A 21,658-nucleotide genomic window follows, 5' to 3' on the forward strand; every position below is an offset into this window, starting at 1 on the left:
ACAACTTTGCTTGCTGAAAGTGAGGATGACTTGAAGCACTTACTGATGAAGATTAAAGACTTCAGTCTGCAGTATGGATTACATCTCAACATAAAGAAAATGAATATCTTCACAACTGGACCAGTAAGCAGCATCACAATAAATGGAGAAAAGATTGAAGTTGTTAAAGATTTCATATTAGTTGGTTCTACAGTCAACACCAATGGAAGCAGCAGTCAAGACATAGATGACGTATTACACAAATCTGTTGCAAAAGACATCTTTCAAGGACTGAAGAGCAAAGATGTCTCCTTGAAGACTAAGGTGTACCTAACCCAAGGCATGGTATTTTCATTTGCCTCATATGCATGTGAGAGCTAGACAATGAATAAGAAAGACTGAAGAAGAGTTGATGCTTTTGAGTGGTGTTGGCGAAGAGTATGAAAAATACCATGGACTGCTAAAAGAATGAACAAATCTGTCCTGGAATTAGTGCAGCCGGAATGCTCCTTGGAAGAGACAGTGGCCAGGCTTCGTCTCACCTACTTTGGTCTTGTCAGAAGGATATCATGCTTGGTAAAGTGGAGGGTCAGCAAAGAAGGGGAAGGCCCTCTATGAGCTGGACCTACATAGTGGCTGTAATGATGGGCTTAGGTATAGTAAGGATTGTGAAGCTGGCACAGGACTGGGCACTATTTCATTCTATTGTACACAGGGTTGCTATGAGTCGGAGCTGATTCGATGGCACCTAACAACAACAACAACCATGTAAAATGGGAATGATGTCTTAGGGTTAGACCAGACCTGAGAGCAAAGGCCTCTGGAGCATAGGTTTTCTCTTACCTCCTATTTGTCTCTTTGTGGTAAGTTATTGAGACTATCCCACTTACATATTGGAGCCACTTCTTGAGTGAATGTGTGAGTGCTTCGTAAGTAGCAGTGAAGAATTGCCACAAGCATCCATGTAAGTAGAATAGATGTTGCATTTAACCAGACCCAGCTTTAAACATATACTATTGTTGTTGTGTGCCATCGAGTTGGACCTGACTCATAGCGACCCCTCCTTGGGTTGCCAAGGCAATATCACTACGGAAATAGATTGCCCAACCTTCCTTCCGAGGAGTGGCTGGTGGGTTTGAACCGCCAGCCTTCTGGTTAGCAGTCAAGTGCCTTAGGCACTACACCACCAGAGCTCCAAACATATACTAGTTTCTCTTTATTATCTTCTAAACTCCCTAACAGTTCAGTCCCATCTTGATCCAGCCCTTCTTCCACATTCAAAAATAATTCATGAACATTTTAAAAATAATAATGTATATTTTCTTAGTCTCCTTCTGAGACAATTTATGTTGCTGCTCACAAAACCCAGTCAAAAAACTATCACCAATAACAAAACAAGCAATAAAAACACATCTTAGAATGTTATGTGGACTTTTCCACCACTCAGTTCTAGGACTTTTTAAATGTGCATGGGCTCCTGGTACTTTATTTTTCATTCTTGTGATGCTCTCAGACTCAGTTTACTTTCTTTTTCTTTCTTCAGCTTTCACTGCTCACTGTGATATTTGTGTTGTTTATCTTTTGTGTAGCCTAATCCTGCTTATAAAGTGGGATATCATTTCCCCAGCTCATAACACTCCCTACCAAATGCTATCCCTGAAACTGAACATACAGTTCCTGTTTGCTTTATATAATAGTAATAGTGAACATTTATTGAGCACTTAATTATATGCCAAATAGTGTTATGTGTTTACCTGTATTAATACATTTAATCATCACAAAACCCAACAAAATTGGTAGTGATATTACGCTCATTTTTCAGATGAGGAAACTAAGGATAAGAGAAATTGAATAGGCCACCTCTGGTTGTCACTGGCACCTTAACTAGCTGTAGTTCTAAATCATAGCTTCTCTGTTTTCCCAGGCTGCTACTCACTTGGCTGCAAGTCACATCTTGTTTCTCTCAGGCTGTTGCTACTATTCTCTTTGGACCTCTTTTCTTCAGATGTTGGCCCAGAGTTTTTAGGCTGCCACTTTTCAGAAGGGTTTATTGAATTTCCAATAAGGTATATAGTATTGAGCATTCAGTGGGGGAAGATATTATTACCCAGAAAATAATTTAAGTGACCACTAGGTGTGACTATGCTGAGAACTCTAGGCCTATCTGCAGGGACTCTCTGAAGGGTACTTCCTCTTATTGCAGCCCTTATTAAAGGAACTAGTTCATTTACCCCATTGGAAATGCTTTCCTATTTGTTTGCCCAGTAACCAAGAGGTCCCCAAAGCCTGAGGAACTTCAAAGCCTTTTTAAAATTCTTCCACTATCCAGCACAGGAGCTCTGGTGGCATAGTGCCTAAGGCATTTGACTGCTAACCAGAAGGCTGGAGGTTCAAACTCACCAGCCACTTCTCAGAAGGACGATGGGGCAATCTGCTTCCCTAGTGATACCGCCTCGGAAAGCCAAGAAGGGGTTGCTGTGAGTCGGATCTGACTTGACATCAGTGAGTTTGGTTTTTTTGGTTTTTGTCCAAGGTAGAAAACTTGCAAGACCCCAAAAAACAAGGCAGTCCTGTCAAGTTCCAGCTTTTATAAGATTCACTGTATATTCTCAGTATATAGTCCCTGAGTAGTGCAGATGGTTAAGAACTTGATCACTAACCAAAAGGTTGGCAGTTTGAACCCACCCAGAAGCACCTCAGAAGAAAGGTCTGGCGATCTTCTTCCAAAAGTTCAAGTCTTAGAAACTCTATGAAGCAATTCTGCTGTGGGGTCACTATGAGTTAGAATTGACTTGATGACAAATGGTGTAGCTTTTTTAATATAAAGTCTTGAGATTGATGAATATGTCAAAAGTGATTGAATTTTACTTTCAGAAGCTTTCTAAGTCAGAAGAGCCACAGTAATTAAGAATAGCCTCAAATCATCAAAGACCAGTTCAACATCATACACTGGCAGTTCTAGAAACATTTCTGGGAGGGCTTACGATGATTAAGGAGTTTACCTACCTTCCAGACAGACTTACAATCTGGTTCACTCTGATGCTGACTTTGGAACTTTATCTCTGTGAAATTTCAAAGGTAACTCAGGTAAACTCAGAGTTTTTCCCAGAAAAACCTCCTGAGGCTCCTTGAAGGCAGGCATTTTCCTAGGATTAAATAATATTGGAACTAAAACTCTCAAAAAAAAAAACCCCTAAAAACTCAAACTCACTGCTTTCATGTCCATTCCAACTCATAGCAACCCCCATGGGATTTCCAGGGCTGTAAATCTTTGTGGAAGTAGATCTCCCTGTCTTCCTTCTGCAGAGCAGCTGATAGGTGTGAACCATTGACCTTCTGGTTAGCAGCCAGATGCCTCATCCACTATCAGAGCTTCTTTTTCTGGAACTAAAGGAAGATGGGGCAATCTACTTCCATAGTGATACTGCTTCAGAAACCCAAGGAGGGGTCGCTATGAGTTGGGGCCGACTTGACGGCATATAACAACAACAAAGTCATCTTTAAATGAAGGAATATGGAAATAGTGTTCATTTACTACCTCCTAGCTCCCTAAACCAAACCAAACACTTCTGTAGAGTTGGATCTGACTCATAGTGACCCCTCTTTGGGTTTCCGAGGCGGTATCACTGTGGAAGTAGATTGCCTAACCTTCCTTCTGAGGAGTGGCTGGTGGGTTTGAACTGCCAGAATCCTGGTTAGCAGTCAGATGCCTTAGGTACTACACCACCAGAGCTCCCCAAAACTCCCTAGTGAGTAGTATTTCCATAGACTCCATTTTAAGAAGTTAAGTGACCCAGCTTCTTGGGGCCTGCATCTCTGCAACCTCAGGTAATTGATGCTCATTTAGTGATGTTTCTAATCTCAGCATTCAGTAGAAGGTAACTGTGATTAGGAAGATAATAAGGGATGAGAACAAGAAAGGATTAGGAAAAGCTTTCATAAAAGCATTATTGGAGATGATTTTTAAAGCAAATTTGCTTCAGATAGTTTCTTTTCAGAAATGGATCTTTCCCACCCCTTTTATTTCAGCCCAGGCTTCATAATTCTGCCCTTTGTAGTTGGCATATATCAGGAATGACATTCTTGTTTGTTTTTGGTACTTTGGCTACTTACGTATGTATTCATTAAAGATATATTGAATTATTTGAGTATTTGTACATGTATACACATAATTTTATTTTGTTGTTGCTGAGAATATGCACAACAAAATATATACCAATTCAACACTTTCTACATAAGTTTAGTGACATTGATTATGTTCTTTGAGTTGTGCGACCATTCTCACTTTCCTTTTATGAGTTTTTGCTCCCTCATTAACATAAAGTCATTGCCCCCTAAGGTTCTTACCTAGTCTTCCTACTAGCTGTTGTCATCTTGATCCCATTAGATAGTTCTTAGAAGAGCATAATGCTCAAGGCCATTCTTTACTAGTTAAGCTAAATTGTTGTTCAGTTATAAGATGACTTTAGGGGATATTGTTGGTTCAAGGCTTAAGGATCATCTTGGGTTAATAGTTTCAGAGGTCATGTAACCTGTATTGTTCCAGGAAGTCTGGAGTCCATGAAAATATGAAATTCTGTTCTACATTTTCCCCCTATTGATTAGGATTCTTTCATGGAATCCTTTATCAGGATGTTCAGTATAGTAGCCAGGCACCATCCAGTTCTTTTGGTCTTATGGCAGAGCCACTTATTATTACATATCCTTGTGTTCTGACTCTCGTTCTCCCTCTGTTGTTCCAAGTGAATAGAGATCAATTGTGCTTTGGATGGCCACTTGCAAGTTTTTAAGACCTCAGGCACTACGCATCAAACTAGGAGATAGAAGAGAGGCACTAAACATGTTATTAGGCCAATTACGTGGTATGTCCCATGAAATCATGACCTCCAAACCAAGAAATCAAATCCCATGAGGTTTCTGTTTATACATAAGCAGGCTTGGCTTTTTTTTCTTTCTTTTTTTTTGGTCACCATTGTTCGTATATCTATTATATAACTTTTGCCAATTCAACTTTTTACAGCTGTACAATTGTACAATGTGTTGACAGAAATTACATTTACCAGCTGTGCAATCCTACCCTTAATCAATATGATACTTCCATCACTTTTAACTGAGTATTTCTTTTGACAAACTTCCATATGAGAAACCTTTAAGAAAAATCAATACAGTGCAGCTACCATGGGTATATAGGAAAGAATTGTTGTAGAGAACTGGCTTGAAACAAGTAAATAAAAAATTGGAACTTCATTAGTAGTGGGATATTTCATTTTTTTCCTAAGATCCTGAAAGAGAGTAATGAGATACGTAGTCTATAGATTTGGGAAAAACACTGAGGCAGAAATGTTTCATATGGGAGTGCAAATGAGTAATTGAAGTACTTGGAGAGAAATAAATCTTAGATGTTAGGTCTTTTTTTTTTTTTTTCAATTGGTAGTCAGTAATGATTAAGACTAGAATCCTAGAGTTTGTAAACTTTTCCAAAAATGCTTAATATTTTGGTCTATCAAAAGTCAATAGCCACATGCTAATGCCATGAGTCAGGATTGACTTGATGGCAACTAACAACAACAGTCTCTTTAAAGAGGTTATTAGAAATAGCATAGTCTTAACCTTTACACAGAATCATACCATCTAATTCTTGTACTATATATGGGTGTGTGACCATTTTCAAATCTAAGAAATACATGAATGCTAAGAAAATGTCTAGAAAAATGTCTTATGGGATGTAATGGTGCCTCCTTTGGGTTTTACTGAAAATTCTTTGACCTTCATAGGTAAGGACTAAGACAGGGATATGACAGAATCACAAAGTAACAACTATGTGGTAACTTTGTTTGTTGCTGGGTGCTAGGACTCTGGGGGGACATCTTTGGGTGTTGGAAAGAGAGAAAAGCAAATTCATTTGGTGAATTATAAACGTGAAAATCTTAATATCCTAAAATGTTTGCTAAGATGAAAAAGGATGCTAGATTTGATTACATTGATGGATGAAGAGCTTTAATGAAAAGGTAAATTTCAGTTATTTAACGGGGGACATTCTGAACATATTTAGGGCCATTGTCAAAGGACAGTTTCCATGTTTTCCCAGGAGACATATGTTAGTGTCATTATTAGAACACAGGGCTAGATGAATTGTTGTTCTGACTGATTTTATAATTTATCCTGCTTTAATGCCTTTTGTCCTGGCTTAACTCTCTGACTCTTCAAAATCTTCTAAAGCTTCATATTCTCTTGGTATTGTTTTGCCAATACTTGAAACTCAGGATGTCCCAGATTGAACCCCTTATCTATTTCTCTCAACTTGTGCCTTCTTGAGCTTTAATGTAATTCTGCCAGTGGTCCTGCAAGTGACCCAGGCTTGCAACATGGGAATCTCTCTGTCTTCTTTCACTCCCTTCTCTTATCATCTGAAATTCTTTTCCCTTTATATTCCTTAAGTCCTATGCGCACTCAAGGACCAACCAAGTGTCAGTTCTTCCATGAAGCCTTTGGATACTGATAGCCCTTTATCCCTTGAAAAATATCTCCCTTCTCTGGGCATTTAGCATTTAATGTCTCTACTGCTTATCTTGGCACTTAATCATAAACAGCTGCATGATAAGTGTTTCTGCAAATTGAAAGTGAACACTTTGGAGGCAGAGACTATATTTTATATGCTTCGTGCTTAGTTCTTAGTAAAAGCCAAAACCAAACTCACTGCCGTCGAGTCAATCCCGACTCATAGCGACCCCTCCTTGGGTTTCCAACGTGGATATACAGAAGTATATTGCCCAGTCTTCCTTCCGAGGAGTGGCTGGTGGGTTTGAACCACCAACCTTCTGGTTAGCAGTCAAATCCTTAGACACTACGCCACCACAACTCAGAAATAATATTTATTGGATTGGATTTCTTTAAATGCAGGTGACTTAAGGAGATGGTTTTCTTGCACCTCTTGCTAAAAGTGGTTTTCATTCTTTGTAGGTTTCATGTGGACAAACTCTCTTCGGCTCATGTATACCTTCGATTACATAAGGTAACTGGATTTAAATGTGAATTCATAATTTTTCTTTAGTGATGAGCATTCTTTATCCTTATTCTGCAATTAAATTTCTTAAAGTAATAAATATATGCAAAAGTCTAAAAGTTTGAGCAGATGAAGAGATGTCCTCTCCTTACTTAGAAACTCCCTAAGGGAAATTCCGGGTGATTTCAGAGACTTGAAAGGGGACATGGTACACATTTCCCGGCTTAGAAGCACTGCCTTGTCCTGCCAATTTAGGTGGATTTTGTGTCACCTCTGGTCTCCCTTTCATTTCAGTTGACACCACTGAATTTTCTGTCTTCTCCATTGGAGATCGTGTTGTGGTTCCTTTTTCTCAGGTTCTTAAGATTCTTCTGCCTCACCCTCACTCAGAGTGGATGTTCCCAGTTATCAGGATCTTTTTTGGGGAGATTTAAAGCTTATTTTTAAAAACCACTATAATGGAAAAAAGATTTTAATGTAATACAAGTATTTTTCTAATCTCTCTTTATTCACACTTGTGTATTTTATATAGTTGAATCACAGAGTACATATAGTTATGTGTATTACTGTTTTAAATAAAGTTTTTATTTTGGAATAAGTTTAGATTTATAACAGTTGCAGAGATAATACAGAGTCTTCGTATACTCCTCACCCAGTTTCCCCAGTGGTAATTGCAACATCTTACATTACCATGGAACATTTGTCAGAAGTAAGAAACTGACATGAATATATTACTATTAAACTCCAGATTTTATTTGGATTTCGTTTTCCATTGATGTCCTCTTTCTGTTCCAGGATTTCATCCAGGGTATCACATTACATTTGGTAATTGTGTCTCCTTAGTTTCCTCTATTCTGTCACAGTTTCTCAGTCTTTCCTTGTTTTTCATGACCCTGACACTTTTGAGAAGTACTGATGAGATATTTTGTAGAATGTGTCTCCATTTGAGTTTTTTCTCATGATTAGACTGGGGCTAGGGGCTTTTGTAAAGAATACAAAAGAATAGCAGGGCTAACTGGTGATGCTAATCTTGAGTACATGGCCAAGATAGTGTTTGCCAGAGTTCGCCACTGTGAAGTTGCTGTTTTCCCTTTTTCCATACTCCGTTATTTGGGAGCAAGTCCCTAGGTCCAGCTCATACTCAAGGGGGAAGGCAATGGCGTACAACTTCACTTCCTGGAGGAGGAATATCTATGTACATTTTTTGGAATTCTTAGTTAAGGAAGATTTGTCTCTTCTTTCCAATTCATTTATTCATGTGAAATCCTTGGACTTTGATGCCAGACCACCCCATAAAACCCAGTATCAGTATGTGGTCATTCACTGAGGAAGTTGTTTGTTTATGTCAGTGTGGGCTCATACATTTATTTTATACTTTGGTTTATAATCTAGTACTATGTTAATTTAGTCCAGCTTTTGCCATAATGAGCTTTTTCATCTTGACTCCTGTGTTTCTTTGACATGGGTCCATCTTTTTTTTTTTTTTTTTTGAGCTCTTTCTTACTTTCTGGCACTATAAGATGCTCCAGGCCCATCTATGTCTTTAAGGAAGCCTAGTTCCTTTTACTGCTGAAAGGTATTTGGAAGTCAAGATCTAGGGTCTAGGTATACTTGTGACTGGCATATCATTGCATCTAGTCCTCTTAATAGACAGAACTAAATTATAAATATATATGTATCCACAGTTATTTCTCTGTCCAAATTAAGCGAAACATGTTCATACTGACATCTCCATCACGTGGTTCATTTCAGCCTTTCCTTCTTGCTTACTGGTAACTTCCCTCTCCAACAGTGAGAAACCTGGCTTCCACCGTCCACCATCTATTTACTTATTTATTTGACTCCAGTATACAAGTAAGTAGTCTTAGAATTATTAACCCAAATCTTCATGAGAAACAGCTTTGTCAAGTAGAGTACAGTGTTTATGTACAGTTCTTTTTATCTTTTTGCCTTACAGTTTCTAGTCAAAAGATCATTTTCCCAAGTTACTTTTAAGTTTCTTTTTTCCTTCACCTTCTTCATTGAGGTTGTCATGCCCTTGTAATTCAATTCAATTCTTTTGTCTCAGTCTACATTCCATTCTGGGACCTCCTGGTTGATTGTATTGTTTTTTTAAATGACAGTTTATAAACTTCTGAATGTTTCTGTATTATTTTCATATTTATTATTTTGTCTGTATTGAATTAGTAATAAAATTAACATGAAAGCTCCCTTGTCAGAATGTAGGTTGTTTATAATTTTTCAGGATTATGAATCATATTTCTAACAAATATCAACAAATAAATATCTTTTTAATGAACTACTCTTTTTTCCTTTCAAATTATTATTATTAATTTGCAGAAGTGGAATTACTGGGTCGAGAGATATCAACATTTCGGTAACTGTTTTTGCTAGAGTAATCTCTGAAAGTATTGTGCTAGTTTATAGTGCTATCTGCTGTACATAGGTTTTCCAAAATCCTTTTGGATTTTATAACTTAAAAAACAAAAACAAAGTCAATTTGACCATTCTAACAGATGCAAGATACTTACTACTACATTGTGGTTGTGATTTTCACATCTTAATTTACTAGAAGGCTAAACATTGTGCCCCATAGTTACTTGTACCATTTATGTTTTGTAAAGGAAAAGAGGATTGTGAACTCTGTGCTGGGTAAAAATTCTCCTGGTAATCTCTTGCATTTTGAAACCATTTTAATTTAGAGAAAATAGACTATGGTATTACCAAGTTTTCTTTTGATACAGATTAAAGTTTTATATTGGGTTCTGTGATATAAAAAACTTGAAATAATGGTGGCAGTCTTTTTGGGTCTGTGTAAATTGGCATTCTCACTAATTATTACTTATTAGAATAAAAGTTTAAATTCAGTTTCTTTTGGAAGCACATAACATGCTCAGTTTGAAAATGTGTACTCCTTGAAGATCTTGTACATGGTTGATCTGTAGTAACTAAGTAACATAGGCTTTGTATTTAGGATAAACACCAGCTAAGTATTGGAGGTGCAGTAAGTCTAAGTGATTAAAAACACAGACTGGGGCCAGATTGCTGAATTTGAACTCTGGCTCTGGTGTTTATTAGCTGTGTGAATTTGAGCAGTTTACGTAACTTCTTTGCCTGTTTGCTCATTTGTAACCAGTACCTATCTTAATGTGTTGTTATAAAGATTAAATGACTTAGCATATTTTAAACCCTTAGAAGAATACCTGGTATTTGCTAAGTGCTATACATATACATATACATATACATATACATATACATATACATATACATGGGAGCTCTGGTAGCATAGTGCCTAAGGCACTTGACTGCTAACCAGAAGGCCGGCGGTTCAAACCCACCAGCCACTCCTCGGAAGGAAGATGGGGCAGTCTACTTCCGTAGTGATAACTGCCTCGGAAACCCAAGGAGGGGTCGCTATGAGTCGGGTCCGACTCGATGGCACGTAACAACAACAATGTATATATATGTATATGTATATGTATGTTGTTATGTGCCATACATATACATATACATATACAATGTATATGTATATGTATATGTATGTTGTTGTTATGTGCCATCGAGTCGGACCCGACTCATAGCGACCCCTCCTTGGGTTTCTGAGGCAGTATCACTACGGAAGTAGATTGCCCCATCTTCCTTCCGAGGAGTGGCTGGTGGGTTTGAACCGCCGGCCTTCTAGTTAGCAGTCAAGTGCCTTAAGCACTATGCTACCAGAGCTCCTATATATATATACATATACACTTGACTGCTAACCAGAAGGTTGGTGGTTCAAACCCACTAGCCACTTCTCGGAAGGAAGTTTGGGCAATCTACTTCGGTAGTGATACTGCCTTGGAAACCCAAGGAGGGGTCGCTATGGGTCAGGTCCGACTCGATGGCAAATAACAACAACAACATATATATGTATATATGTATATATAAATATTAATTGTTTTTGTTAAATTCAGTTCTTATATAACCCGAATCTTGTGATAGATATTTAGCAGTGTTCTTTCCTAGGCTTCTTTGATTTTGAAAACTCATAGAAAAAATCTCACTTAAAGGTTTCTGTTTTTTCTAAATGCTGTTGATTTTGTTATTGTTGATAAAGACACTGCAAAACATCCACTACACATTCAGTACAACATATAGTAAGTATTTGTACAATTAGTGACATTGATTATATTATTCAAATTGTGCAACTATTCTCACTCTTCTTTGGAGTTGTTCCTCCCTCATGAACATAAACTCAGCTGCTCCCTAAGGTTCCTATCTAATTTATTGAATTGCTGTTGTCAGTTTGATCCCATATAGATAGTTCTTAAAAGAGCATAATGTTCAAAGCAGATCTTTTTTATTAGTTAAACTAAACTACTGTTTAGGTTAAGATGACTTGAGGTGATATTTTTGGTTTAAAGTGTACAGATTATCTCAGGGCAATAATTTCAGGGATTCATGTACCCTCCATGGTTCCAGAAAGTTTGGAGTCCATTAGAATTTGAAATTCTGTTCTGTAATTTCCCCCTTTTGATCAGGATCCTCCAATGGAATCCTGATCAAAATACTCAGTAATGATAGCTGGTCACCATCTAATTCTTTTGGTCTCATGGGAAAGGAGGCAGTTATTCATGGAGGCAGTTAGCCATATATTCCATATCCTCCTCCTATTTCTGACTCACTCTCTTCTTCTGTTGTTTCAGGTGAATAGAAACCAGTTGTTGTGCCTTGGATGGCCACTTGCAAGCTTTTAAGACCCTAGGCACTACACAATAAACTAGTAGGTAGAACAGAGGCACTAAACATGTAACTAGGATGTCCCATGAAACCATGATCCTAAACCTCCAAACCCAGGAAGTGAATCCCATGAGTTGTTTGGTTTTACGTAAGCAGACTTAGTAGCTACGTTTTTTTTTTTAACCATCATTGTGTAAATATATCTACTACACACTTTTGCCAATTCAACTTTTACAAGTGTACAACTTATTGACAGCAATTAAAATAGTCATCTGTGCAGCCCTACCCTTGTTTAATGTGATTATAGAAGTTTCCTATACCGTAATGGAGATGGCACGAAGCAGACTCTGGATTCTAGCCTTTACATTTTGAGAGTCTTCTTAGACCTTTTACTCATAACTCATTTACTCTGACTTTATGCATAGTGGTAAAGTAGTTTTTTTTTTTTGTCTGTTCATATTATATTTTTGTTGTTGTTGTTGTGTGCTGTTGAGTCAATTGCAACTTGTAGTGACTCTGTGGGACATAGCAGAACTCCATAGGGTTTACTAGGCTGTTATCTTTATGGAAGTAGATTTGCCAGGTCTTTTCTCACATGGAGCAGCTGGTGAGTTCACACTGCCAACCTTTGGGTTAGCAGCCAAACACTAAATCATTGTGCCACTGTTGCTCCTTATATTAGAGGTAGCAAAAGAGGAAGTAGTGCAGGTGTATTGTCAGCTGCAGGTAGTAAGAAGGGATAGCAGGACATAGCTTGACATCAAGGACCGAGAAACTGTTTCCACAAGAACTCCATAAACACCATAGTTTTGGGATGCTTTTTAGAACATGACTTTAGACCTGGGTTCATTTCTCATCTCTGTCAGTTAATAGATGTGGGGGACCTTGACTTAGTTATATAACCTCACTGAGCTTCAGTTTCTTCGTTGGTAAAGTGAGGATAATAATATCCTCTTCATGTGGCTATTTGCTTAGTACCTGATACATAGTAGTAATCAAAAAGTGGTAGCTATTTTTTTTTTAATTCATTTTGATTTCTTTAGTATAGGGTCAGCAACCTTCTGTATTTTTTAGAAGCCCATGAAAACATCATTATATAGCCCAGTGTAATGGATAATATTTATAATGTGATATGTTATCAAGAAGATGATAAATTCAGAATTCTCTAAGTGGTCAGGGAAATGTATAGGATGAGATACTCTTTGTAAAGTGGTGACAAACTCAGATCACTCATTTTTTGTTCTGGTCAAAATTTGTGTTTTTGAGATATTCCCACTTAAAACATTTAAAATAAAATTAGAAATGTAATGGAGTAAACTTATCTCAAATATCAAATAGGTGGAACATTTATTCTCAGGCAGTGTTTCTGTATTCTTATTCCTAGTAGGAGCACTACTGAATTGATTTCTGTTTGCTCTTGCCTCAGGGAGGGAAAAAATTCTTTTAGAATGGCTCAGCTTATTCAGTTATAACTTATAAAATATGTATTGAGAAAATGAATTAGTGTTATTTGTGGGTTCAGATTTGTTCTGGTTTTTATTCATTATTGAAAAACTTTACTGGAAAAGTTTTGATCCCTATTGCCTATTTTATTTTTGTTTTTAAAAACATGTTTGTTTTTAAAAACATGTTTGTTTTTTCTGTTCTCATTAAATTATGCCTATTAAAGACAGTTCAGGAAGTTTGCAAAGATAGCTTGGTCAGGAGGTATATATATTTCTGCAGAGAACCTGCTGGAATGTCATTTGCTCTCTTTCCTTTAATTTCTTTCTGTACAATGGCAGTTAATCATTATAAAGGTAGTCATGGGTTTTCCATGGTAGAAATGGAAGGACTTTGTCCTTCCCCAAGAAGCTCTACAAGGGCTCTTTGGAAGTCCTTTTAGACTTAGGTCTGGGAGATTTGCATGAGAGACATAGAAACCTTTATGGAGAAGTTTGAGATCTAACACAAAATGCTTTCTGCTTCATTAAAGCTGAGGAAAGATGACCTACTAGATATTTGAAAACCAAAAGTACATTTTTTTTTAAAGGAATGTTGGAGGGACCTCAGCTAAGATGACTTACAGTTGTCAAAAATAGATGTCAAAAACAGGACTTCCAGTTGTCCAAAAAATCTTCGCCACGTGGTTTCTAGAAATAAGAATGTAGAAGAATGGAAACAAAAATTTCTGAGACATAATTGCTATTAATATGTTGGCATTTTTCTTTTATATCCTGCTGTTTTCCCATTCATTAAGTTTGAAGCAATTTTTATATTACTGCCTACACTTAGTTTAAATAAACATTCCCTTAATGGACATAGTAAATTTACTTTTTTAGTGTGACGTACATCAATTGAAAGAACCCTTGCTTTTAACATGATAGTGCCTGTTAAGGCAACATATGCCCTGTGGGTGCTGAGTAATCGATCAATAACAAGGTGTTGAACCATTTAGTTTATTACTGTGTTTCAGGGAGAGAAGATAGAAGACATTCCAAAGGAGGTGCTGATGGACTGTGCACACCTTGTGAAGGCCAATAGTATTCAAGGTCAGTTTTCCAAGATGTATTTTCAGAATTAGCCCTGACTTTCTCTGTATCTGAAATGAATTAGAGGTTAAAGAGTAGGTTATTGACTTTGTCATAAGTCAAAGGAATAACACGTAGTGTATCTTTCCCCTGTTTGGTCCTTTAAGGTGGCAGTTTTGATACCAATCAAATAACTAAAAACTAACCTCCCCCCCTCCACTGCAAATTTTCATGGCCCTATCTTGAGTGTTAGTTAACTCCTTACTCTGTTTTCCTTACGTTGAATAGAATATTGTCTGTTGTTGTTGTCAGCCCCAACTTATAGTGAGCCCTCCTTGGGTTTCTGAGGCAGTATCACTACAGAAGTAGGATTGCCCAACCTTCCTTCCGAGGAGTGGCTGGTAGGTTTGAACCGCCAGCCTTCTGGTTAGCAGTCAAGTGCCTTAGGCACTATGCTAGCAGAGCTCCCAGAATATTGTCTAGATCTCCCTAAATAAGGTTATTTATACAAACACTTTTGGGAATTAGGTTATGTTACTAGATAAGCAAGAGACATTTGTCTTCATGGCTTTATTTTTAATTCTTTTTGATGTCTTTATTTCTATTACATTATAGTACTCAAGTATCTAAGCCACTCTTTGCTTTATATATATTTTGTTTGTTTTCTCTTCTTTCCTTACATATTTTTCTCTCTAAGTTGAGAAGGTATCAGGTCAGTTGATCTTTTTGTCTTCACCTTCCATCTCAGTCAGGAATTCAGGAATGCTTTCGTTGAAGTCTGTAATTTCAACTGAGAGTATTAAAAAAAAAAAAAAAAAAAAAAGCTGCCCCCCCCCCCCCCCCCAGTCTTATTTAATTGGTCTAGGGTGATGTCTGAGTCCAAAAAAAAAAAAAACCATACTCACTGCTGCGGAGTCGATTCCGACTCATAGCGACCCCCTTTGGGTTTCCAAGGCGGTAAATCTTTATGGAAGTAGATTGCCCAGTCTTCTTCTGTGGAGTGGCGGGTGGGTATAAACTCTCTGAGTATCAGTGTTTAAAAATACTCCAGGAGAGTCTAGTGTGTAGAGAGGGTTAAGAACAGTTGGCCTAAGTGTTTTAGGTAGTGCCTGTTTGGTGCTTATATATTTCTGCTGTACCAGATTTCGTTTGTCAATAATTAGTCATTAAAGGTCAAGAAAGAGGATTATTGGGGTGTGGGCATAGTTAAGAAGAGGGAGCCAAAAATGGTGGTCTGCTAAGAACAATTGAGCTAGTAGACCAGTTTTTAGGTGTAGGACTTCAGCGTAGATAAGTTTGCTTTGATATGAAGTTGAGAGATAATATAGAGGGGAAAGAAAAATGATTTGGGTGGAAGTAAAGGATGGGGTAGACACATAGCCAATAACAAGTGCCAGGTGTTGGTGATTATAGGACAGTAGCTGGGCATTGTATTCCCTTCACCATCACTTACACTGCATTTCTTGGATCTAACACAGGTGACTTTAATAACAGGTCAAATACCTGGACAAAGAAGGTGGAAGACCTGTATAGCCACTGATTTTCAGCTCCATAAAACAATAAATTGTAATTAGTTTAAGAAAATTCCATTTTTAATGAGTAGAACAGAATTTTCTAGTATTTCCAGTTAACATCTGTCTTAGTTATCTGTTGCAGCTATAACAGAAAAACCATACATGAATGGCTTTAACAAACATAAATTTATCTTCTTACAGTTTAGGAGGCTAAAAGTCCAAATTCAGAGTGCCAGGTTTCTCTCTCTGTTAGCTGTGGAGGACGGTCCTTATATCTTCTGCTTGTGCTTCCTGGTTCCTTGGAAATCTCTGTGTCTTCATCTTCCTTACTCCATCTCTCCTCTGCTTGCTTGTTTAATCTCTTATATCTCAAAAGAGATTGATGTAAGATACTACCTAGACTAATACTGCCTCATTAACATAACAAAGACAACCTATTCTCAAATATAATTATGACCACCGACATTGAGGTGAGGATTTACAGCACATATTTTTGAGGACATAATTCAGTCTATAACAACATCTTTAGTTATTGAAATACAAATAATTGAAAATAGTTTGTTCAGCTTCCTTCTGCATTGTTAACTCTTTCATAAGTCCTTGCCACCTCCCATGTTCATAAATAGCAAATGTACTTTTGTTAAAAGACCTGTGGACTCTTTGGGCCAGCCTTTCTTTTCAATCTCTTAACAGTTTAGTAGAGAAGGCAGAAAAGAGAAAGCAAGTCATGACATTGAATTACTTGTTGCTCTCTTTAGCTTTCCATAGTGATTGCTCAACCCGCAAAATGAGGAGCTAAGCCCAGTGGTCTTACTCTCAGGAGTTAATTACAGAAGATGCTGCTGAGAAGTAAAGAAAATTGACTCTAGCTATGGGATCTGTAAACTACCTTCTGTGTGCATCACTGTGCAGTTAAAACATTTTCCTTCCTCGTTGACCACCTTTACTGTTCAGAGCCAAGGAAGTTAAAATTAAACTTGTTTGTCGTCGTAGTATCTCGTCAGCCTGTTCCATATTTACCCTAAAAACTTAGATAAAGTTTCTAAATTTTTAGAAAATTTAAAGTGACTCTCCTTTGCCTATACAATTAAGTCCAAACTTGTTAAGCTGGCATTTCAAATTCTCTATGATTGACTACAGATTCCTTTTCCCCTTTAACATATTTCACAGTCCAACTAAGGTGAACATTTGTTATTTTCTACCTTGTGTCTTTGCTTATATTGTTCCCTTTGCTCTCAGTTTTGCTCAGTCACCACATATCCATATCCAAGCTAAGGCTCAAGTTTCACATAGTAGTTATTAGTAATAGTCGTATGACTCATAGTGACCCCTCCTTGGGTTTCTGCGTTGGAATCACTGCAGAAGTAGATTGCCCAATCTTCCTTCCGAGGAGTGCCTTGTGGGTTTGAACCGCCAGCCTTCTGGTTAGCAGTCAAGTGCCTTAGGCACTATGCTACCAGAGCTCCTGTACTAGCTAACATTAAGTGTTAATTATATGCCTGGTACTATGCAAAAAAGTTTACAAATGATTTCATTTATCAACCCTATTAGATATTATTCATTACATTCATCTTATAGATGAGGAACTGAGATAGAGAGATTTAAGTAACTTGCCCAAGGTCTCAGAGCTCTAAAGTATAGTAGATCCTGGATTTGAACACATTCTAACACTACAGTCTTCAATCTTAGTTACAAGCTATATTATTAACCTCTTCTGTTAAGCCCTTTTCTCCAGCTTTGAGTGACTACCACCTTGTCTAACTACATTAATACTTTTTACCTGTGCCTTTCAATACAATTTGACTAGTTCTACTTTTATTGGAAGTTATTTATATATTATCTCTCCTCCTTAAGAGTCATGGACGATAAGATCCATTGTCTAATCCCCACTTGAATCTCCTATAGTGCCTTGTACATGGAGATATTAAAAACTTTTAATTTTGAAAACAATATTCAAACCTACAGAAAAGTTACAAGAAAAATATAGTGAACTCCTGTATATCTTTCACTTAGATTCACCAATTTTCACATTTTTCCATATTTGTTTTTTCTGTATATCTGACATACTTATTAACATTTTAGTTGAACCATTTGAAAGAAAATTGTAGACGTCATGACTCTTCACCTTCAGCATGTATGTCCTGAGAACAAGGACATTTTTTTAAGTAACTTTGTTAAAATTATCAAAATTTTGATTTAACATGGATAAAATACTATTATCTGATACACAGTCCATATTTAAGCTTTGCCATTTGTCACAATATGTCCCTTTGTAACATTATTTTTTCTGATCCAGGATCATGTGTTATATTTACTTGTCACGTCTCTTTAGTCTCCTTCAACCTGGCGACACTTCTCTGTCTTTTAAGACATTGCCACTTTTAAAGTGAACAGACCAGTTGTAGAATGTCCCTCAATTTTGGTTTGTCTGATGCTCATCTTGTTCAGAATTCCATTATGTACTTTTTGTCAAGAATGCTCCATAAGTGAAGTAATTATCTTTCTAATGTTTTCTTTGGTAAAAGAGTTCCACTGCTAAAGGAAACAATAAACAAAAACCCTATCAAACTAGTTAATTTCCTCATGTTTAAGATGAGAGTTAGAGAACCATAGGGACTTTTTTAAAGTGACACAGCTAGTTTGTGGTAGTGCCAGGATAGAGTCCAGGTCTCTTGAATCCCAGGCCATGGCTTTTTGGTTTCTATTGCTGCTTAATCTTTAGTTGCTCAAGGACTCCTTTAAGAATCTGAGGAAGCCTGTTAGGTCCTTTTCCCCTTTAAAAGGGCACATAATAACAAATTTTGCATTCAGCATTAGATATCTAAACTGAAGAAGTCTTTGACTGTAACCCACAGACCCCTGCTTTCCATCATAATACAGGTAGTCCCCAGATTATGAATGCGTTAACATTTCTAAGTCTTTCTTTAAGTTGAATTTGCATGTAAGTCAGAACAGTTAGGTATGGTTTGTATCTAATATCAGTCAAATGTATATCTTAGTAAATAGTATACAGGGTACCTTTCTGTGAATAAAAACATTAAAGAAACACTTCCAGATACACTAAAACATCTTTAACATAATAATACAGTAATAATAATAATAATGTTTTGGTGGGTGTCACAAAGTAGTACCCTGTTTTTTATTACTAACCATTGTATGTACCTCAAATTTTTTATATAATAGGCTTTACAGGGGCATTGGTTTGTAACTACGGGTTGTACGTAATAAGTTGGACGTTTATAAGCCAAGGACTGCCTGTACTTTTGTTTGAAGTTCGTTTAATATATCACCTTTACCATTTGCCTTCTGTGGGTGGCTTTTAAAAAGTGTTTTGTGGTTTGAAACAATTTAATGGTCTGTTCATGCTAAGCCTTCTCCTTTGTTGGATTATGATAATTTGCCAGTGGATAAGGGAAGGCGTTGCATGCCTGCATACATGTTGAAGACAGTCTCTCTTGGCAGGCTGCAAGATGAACAACGTTAATGTGGTATATACACCGTGGTCTAACCTGAAGAAAACAGCTGACATGGATGTGGGACAGATAGGCTTTCACAGGCAAAAGGATGTAAGTGTTTTATACCATGAAGGAGATGGATTACTGGTCCTGAGTGTAGTATCCATCTTTTCTGTCTAACATCATTGCTGTTGAGGGCTGACATGATGTATATTTTCTAAAGGGAATTAAACTGGGTTACTGGCTCTGAGCCTCTGGAGAGGTTTGTTCCTGTTCTAGGGGAAAAACATATAATAAAGGTTGAGTATTTCTCTCCTCTGTCTCCCTCAAAGGTAAAAATTGTGACTGTGGAGAAGAAAATGAATGAGATATTGAACCGATTAGAAAAGACCAAAATGGAGCGGTTCCCAGACCTAGCAGCGGAGAAAGAATGCAGAGACCGTGAAGAGAGGAATGAAAAAAAAGCCCAAATTCAGGAAATGAAAAGGAAAGAAAAAGAAGAAATGAAAAAGAAGAGGGAAATGGATGAACTTAGGTATGTTGGAGCTATCTCAAGGATTTGCCACTGCTGATTTTAATCATGAATTAACTCTTAAGAATGATATATTGGTATAGAGAAGGACATATAACTCAAAGTCTTAAATGAATTAGAAGAAGGCATTTTACATTGTGTTAGTTAAATGGTTTTTAATTGTCCTTTTCAGGATATGAGAGTATGTGAAATAAATAACAAATTTCAATAAATTAGTTATAAATAAATATTTAGAACTAACGTCATAAAATTAGCCGTAATCTGTGAGTAATTTTTAAATAGTTATAATCTATAACTAATTTATTAAAATAGTATTAATATAACAAAGCTATCATACATTATCTTTGGAGTTTGGTTTGTAAACTTCTTCAGAAAAGGAAAAGATGCTATAATAAGTTTTTAATATTGACCATGTATACTATTTGAATAAAGTTGGTGACGCAGCAGTGAAGTGCTCAGCTAACTGAAAGATTGGCAGGTCAAACCCACCCAGCGACATGGTGAGAGAAAGACCTGGCGATCTGTTTCCATAGAGAATACAGCCAAGAAAACCCTAATGGGTAGTTCTGCTTTGTCACATGGCATTACTGTGAGTTGAAATTGATTTGACAGCACCTAACAACATCATTGTCATCATCTTGGCTTTAAAGGCCAGTGTTAATAACTGTTAAAAGCTGGTTTAAAAACACTTCTTCTACATTTTGGCATTTTAAAGCAAGTATTGTAGTAAGGCCTGCTCCAAAGTGTTACGTTGTTAAATAGTAGCTAGAATGCAGTTTGGATCCTGAAATTCATGTATATAAGGCCATGAGAATATTGACTATATTTTTTATTGCTGCCATAACAAAGTACCACAAACTTCGTGGCTTAAAAAAAGACAAATTTATTATTGTACAGTTCTTCAGGTTAGAAGTTTGACACAACTCTTGCTGTGCTAAAATCAGTAACTCAGCAGGGCTCAGAAGCCACCTACTTTCCTTATGCCATGGCCCCCTTCTTCCATCTTCAAAGCCAGCAGCATTGTACCTCTGACCATTCTTCCATAGTTATGTGCCCCTCTCTGACCCCTTCCTTTTGTGCCTTTAAGGACCCATGTGGTTACATTGGGCCCTCCTGGATAATGCAGGATAATATCCCCATTTCAAGGCACTTGACTGCTAACCAGATGGCTGGTGGTTCAAACCCACCAGCCACTCCTCGGAAGGAAGACTGGGCAATCTATTTCCGTAGTGATACTGCCTCAGAAACCCAAGGAAGGGTCGCTATGAGTCGGGTACGACTCGATGGCAAACAACAACAACTTAATCACATCTGCAAAGTCCCTTTTCAGTATGGTAACATATTCACAGGTTTTGGAGATTAGGACGTGGACGTCTTTGGGAGTATATCATGTTGCCTACAATACTGACTCTATAAATATGTAGCACTCTGCCCTAAGATTCCTAGTTTTTCCCTGCTAAAGAAAGAAATTTGTTCTATGACTCTAATCACCGAGTTCTTAGATTTTTCCATTGATATCATTTGTGACAGTATACCAAAATGGCAGGAAAAAAGATATTAATGTGTTCTTGCCTTTGGGAGTGGTGCCTAAGGCACTTGACTGCTAACCAGAGGCTGGTGGTTTAAACCCACCAGCCACTCCTCAGAAGGAAGGTTGGGTAATCTACTTTTGTAGTGATACTGTCTCGGAAATCCAAGGAGGGGTCTCTATGAGTCAGGTCCAACTTGATGGCAGTGATTTTTATTTTTTATAGTGTCAAAAACAAACTGTCTTAGTCCTAGCAACTGGTACACCATCCGATCTGCAGCCTATATGATTATGGGACCAGAAGAGCTAGATGGTGCCTGGCTACCACTGTCAACCATTTGGAAGGGGATCTATGTAGGAGATCCTGGGTAGAGAGGGAGAACAATGTGGAACAAAACTCAGAATCATTTGAAGAAAAAAA

The 21,658-nt window shown here is 37.3% G+C and overlaps 1 protein-coding gene across 1 annotated transcript in view; it reads left to right on the top strand.

The window, feature by feature from the left end:
- CCDC25 (coiled-coil domain containing 25) overlaps positions 1-21,658 on the top strand; it is a 49,850-nt gene that overhangs the window by 13,786 nt on the left and 14,406 nt on the right. The window contains exons 3-6 of the mRNA XM_042780672.1: positions 6,940-6,991; positions 14,154-14,229; positions 19,185-19,288; positions 19,510-19,712. Coding sequence (XP_042636606.1) covers positions 6,940-6,991; positions 14,154-14,229; positions 19,185-19,288; positions 19,510-19,712 — 435 coding nt within the window. The remainder of the gene's footprint in view (positions 1-6,939; positions 6,992-14,153; positions 14,230-19,184; positions 19,289-19,509; positions 19,713-21,658) is intronic.

Source organism: Orycteropus afer, unplaced genomic scaffold (assembly GCF_000298275.1).
Source record: "Orycteropus afer afer isolate SDZICR_OR568_19922 unplaced genomic scaffold, OryAfe1.0 scaffold00053, whole genome shotgun sequence".
Taxonomy (NCBI): domain Eukaryota; kingdom Metazoa; phylum Chordata; class Mammalia; order Tubulidentata; family Orycteropodidae; genus Orycteropus; species Orycteropus afer.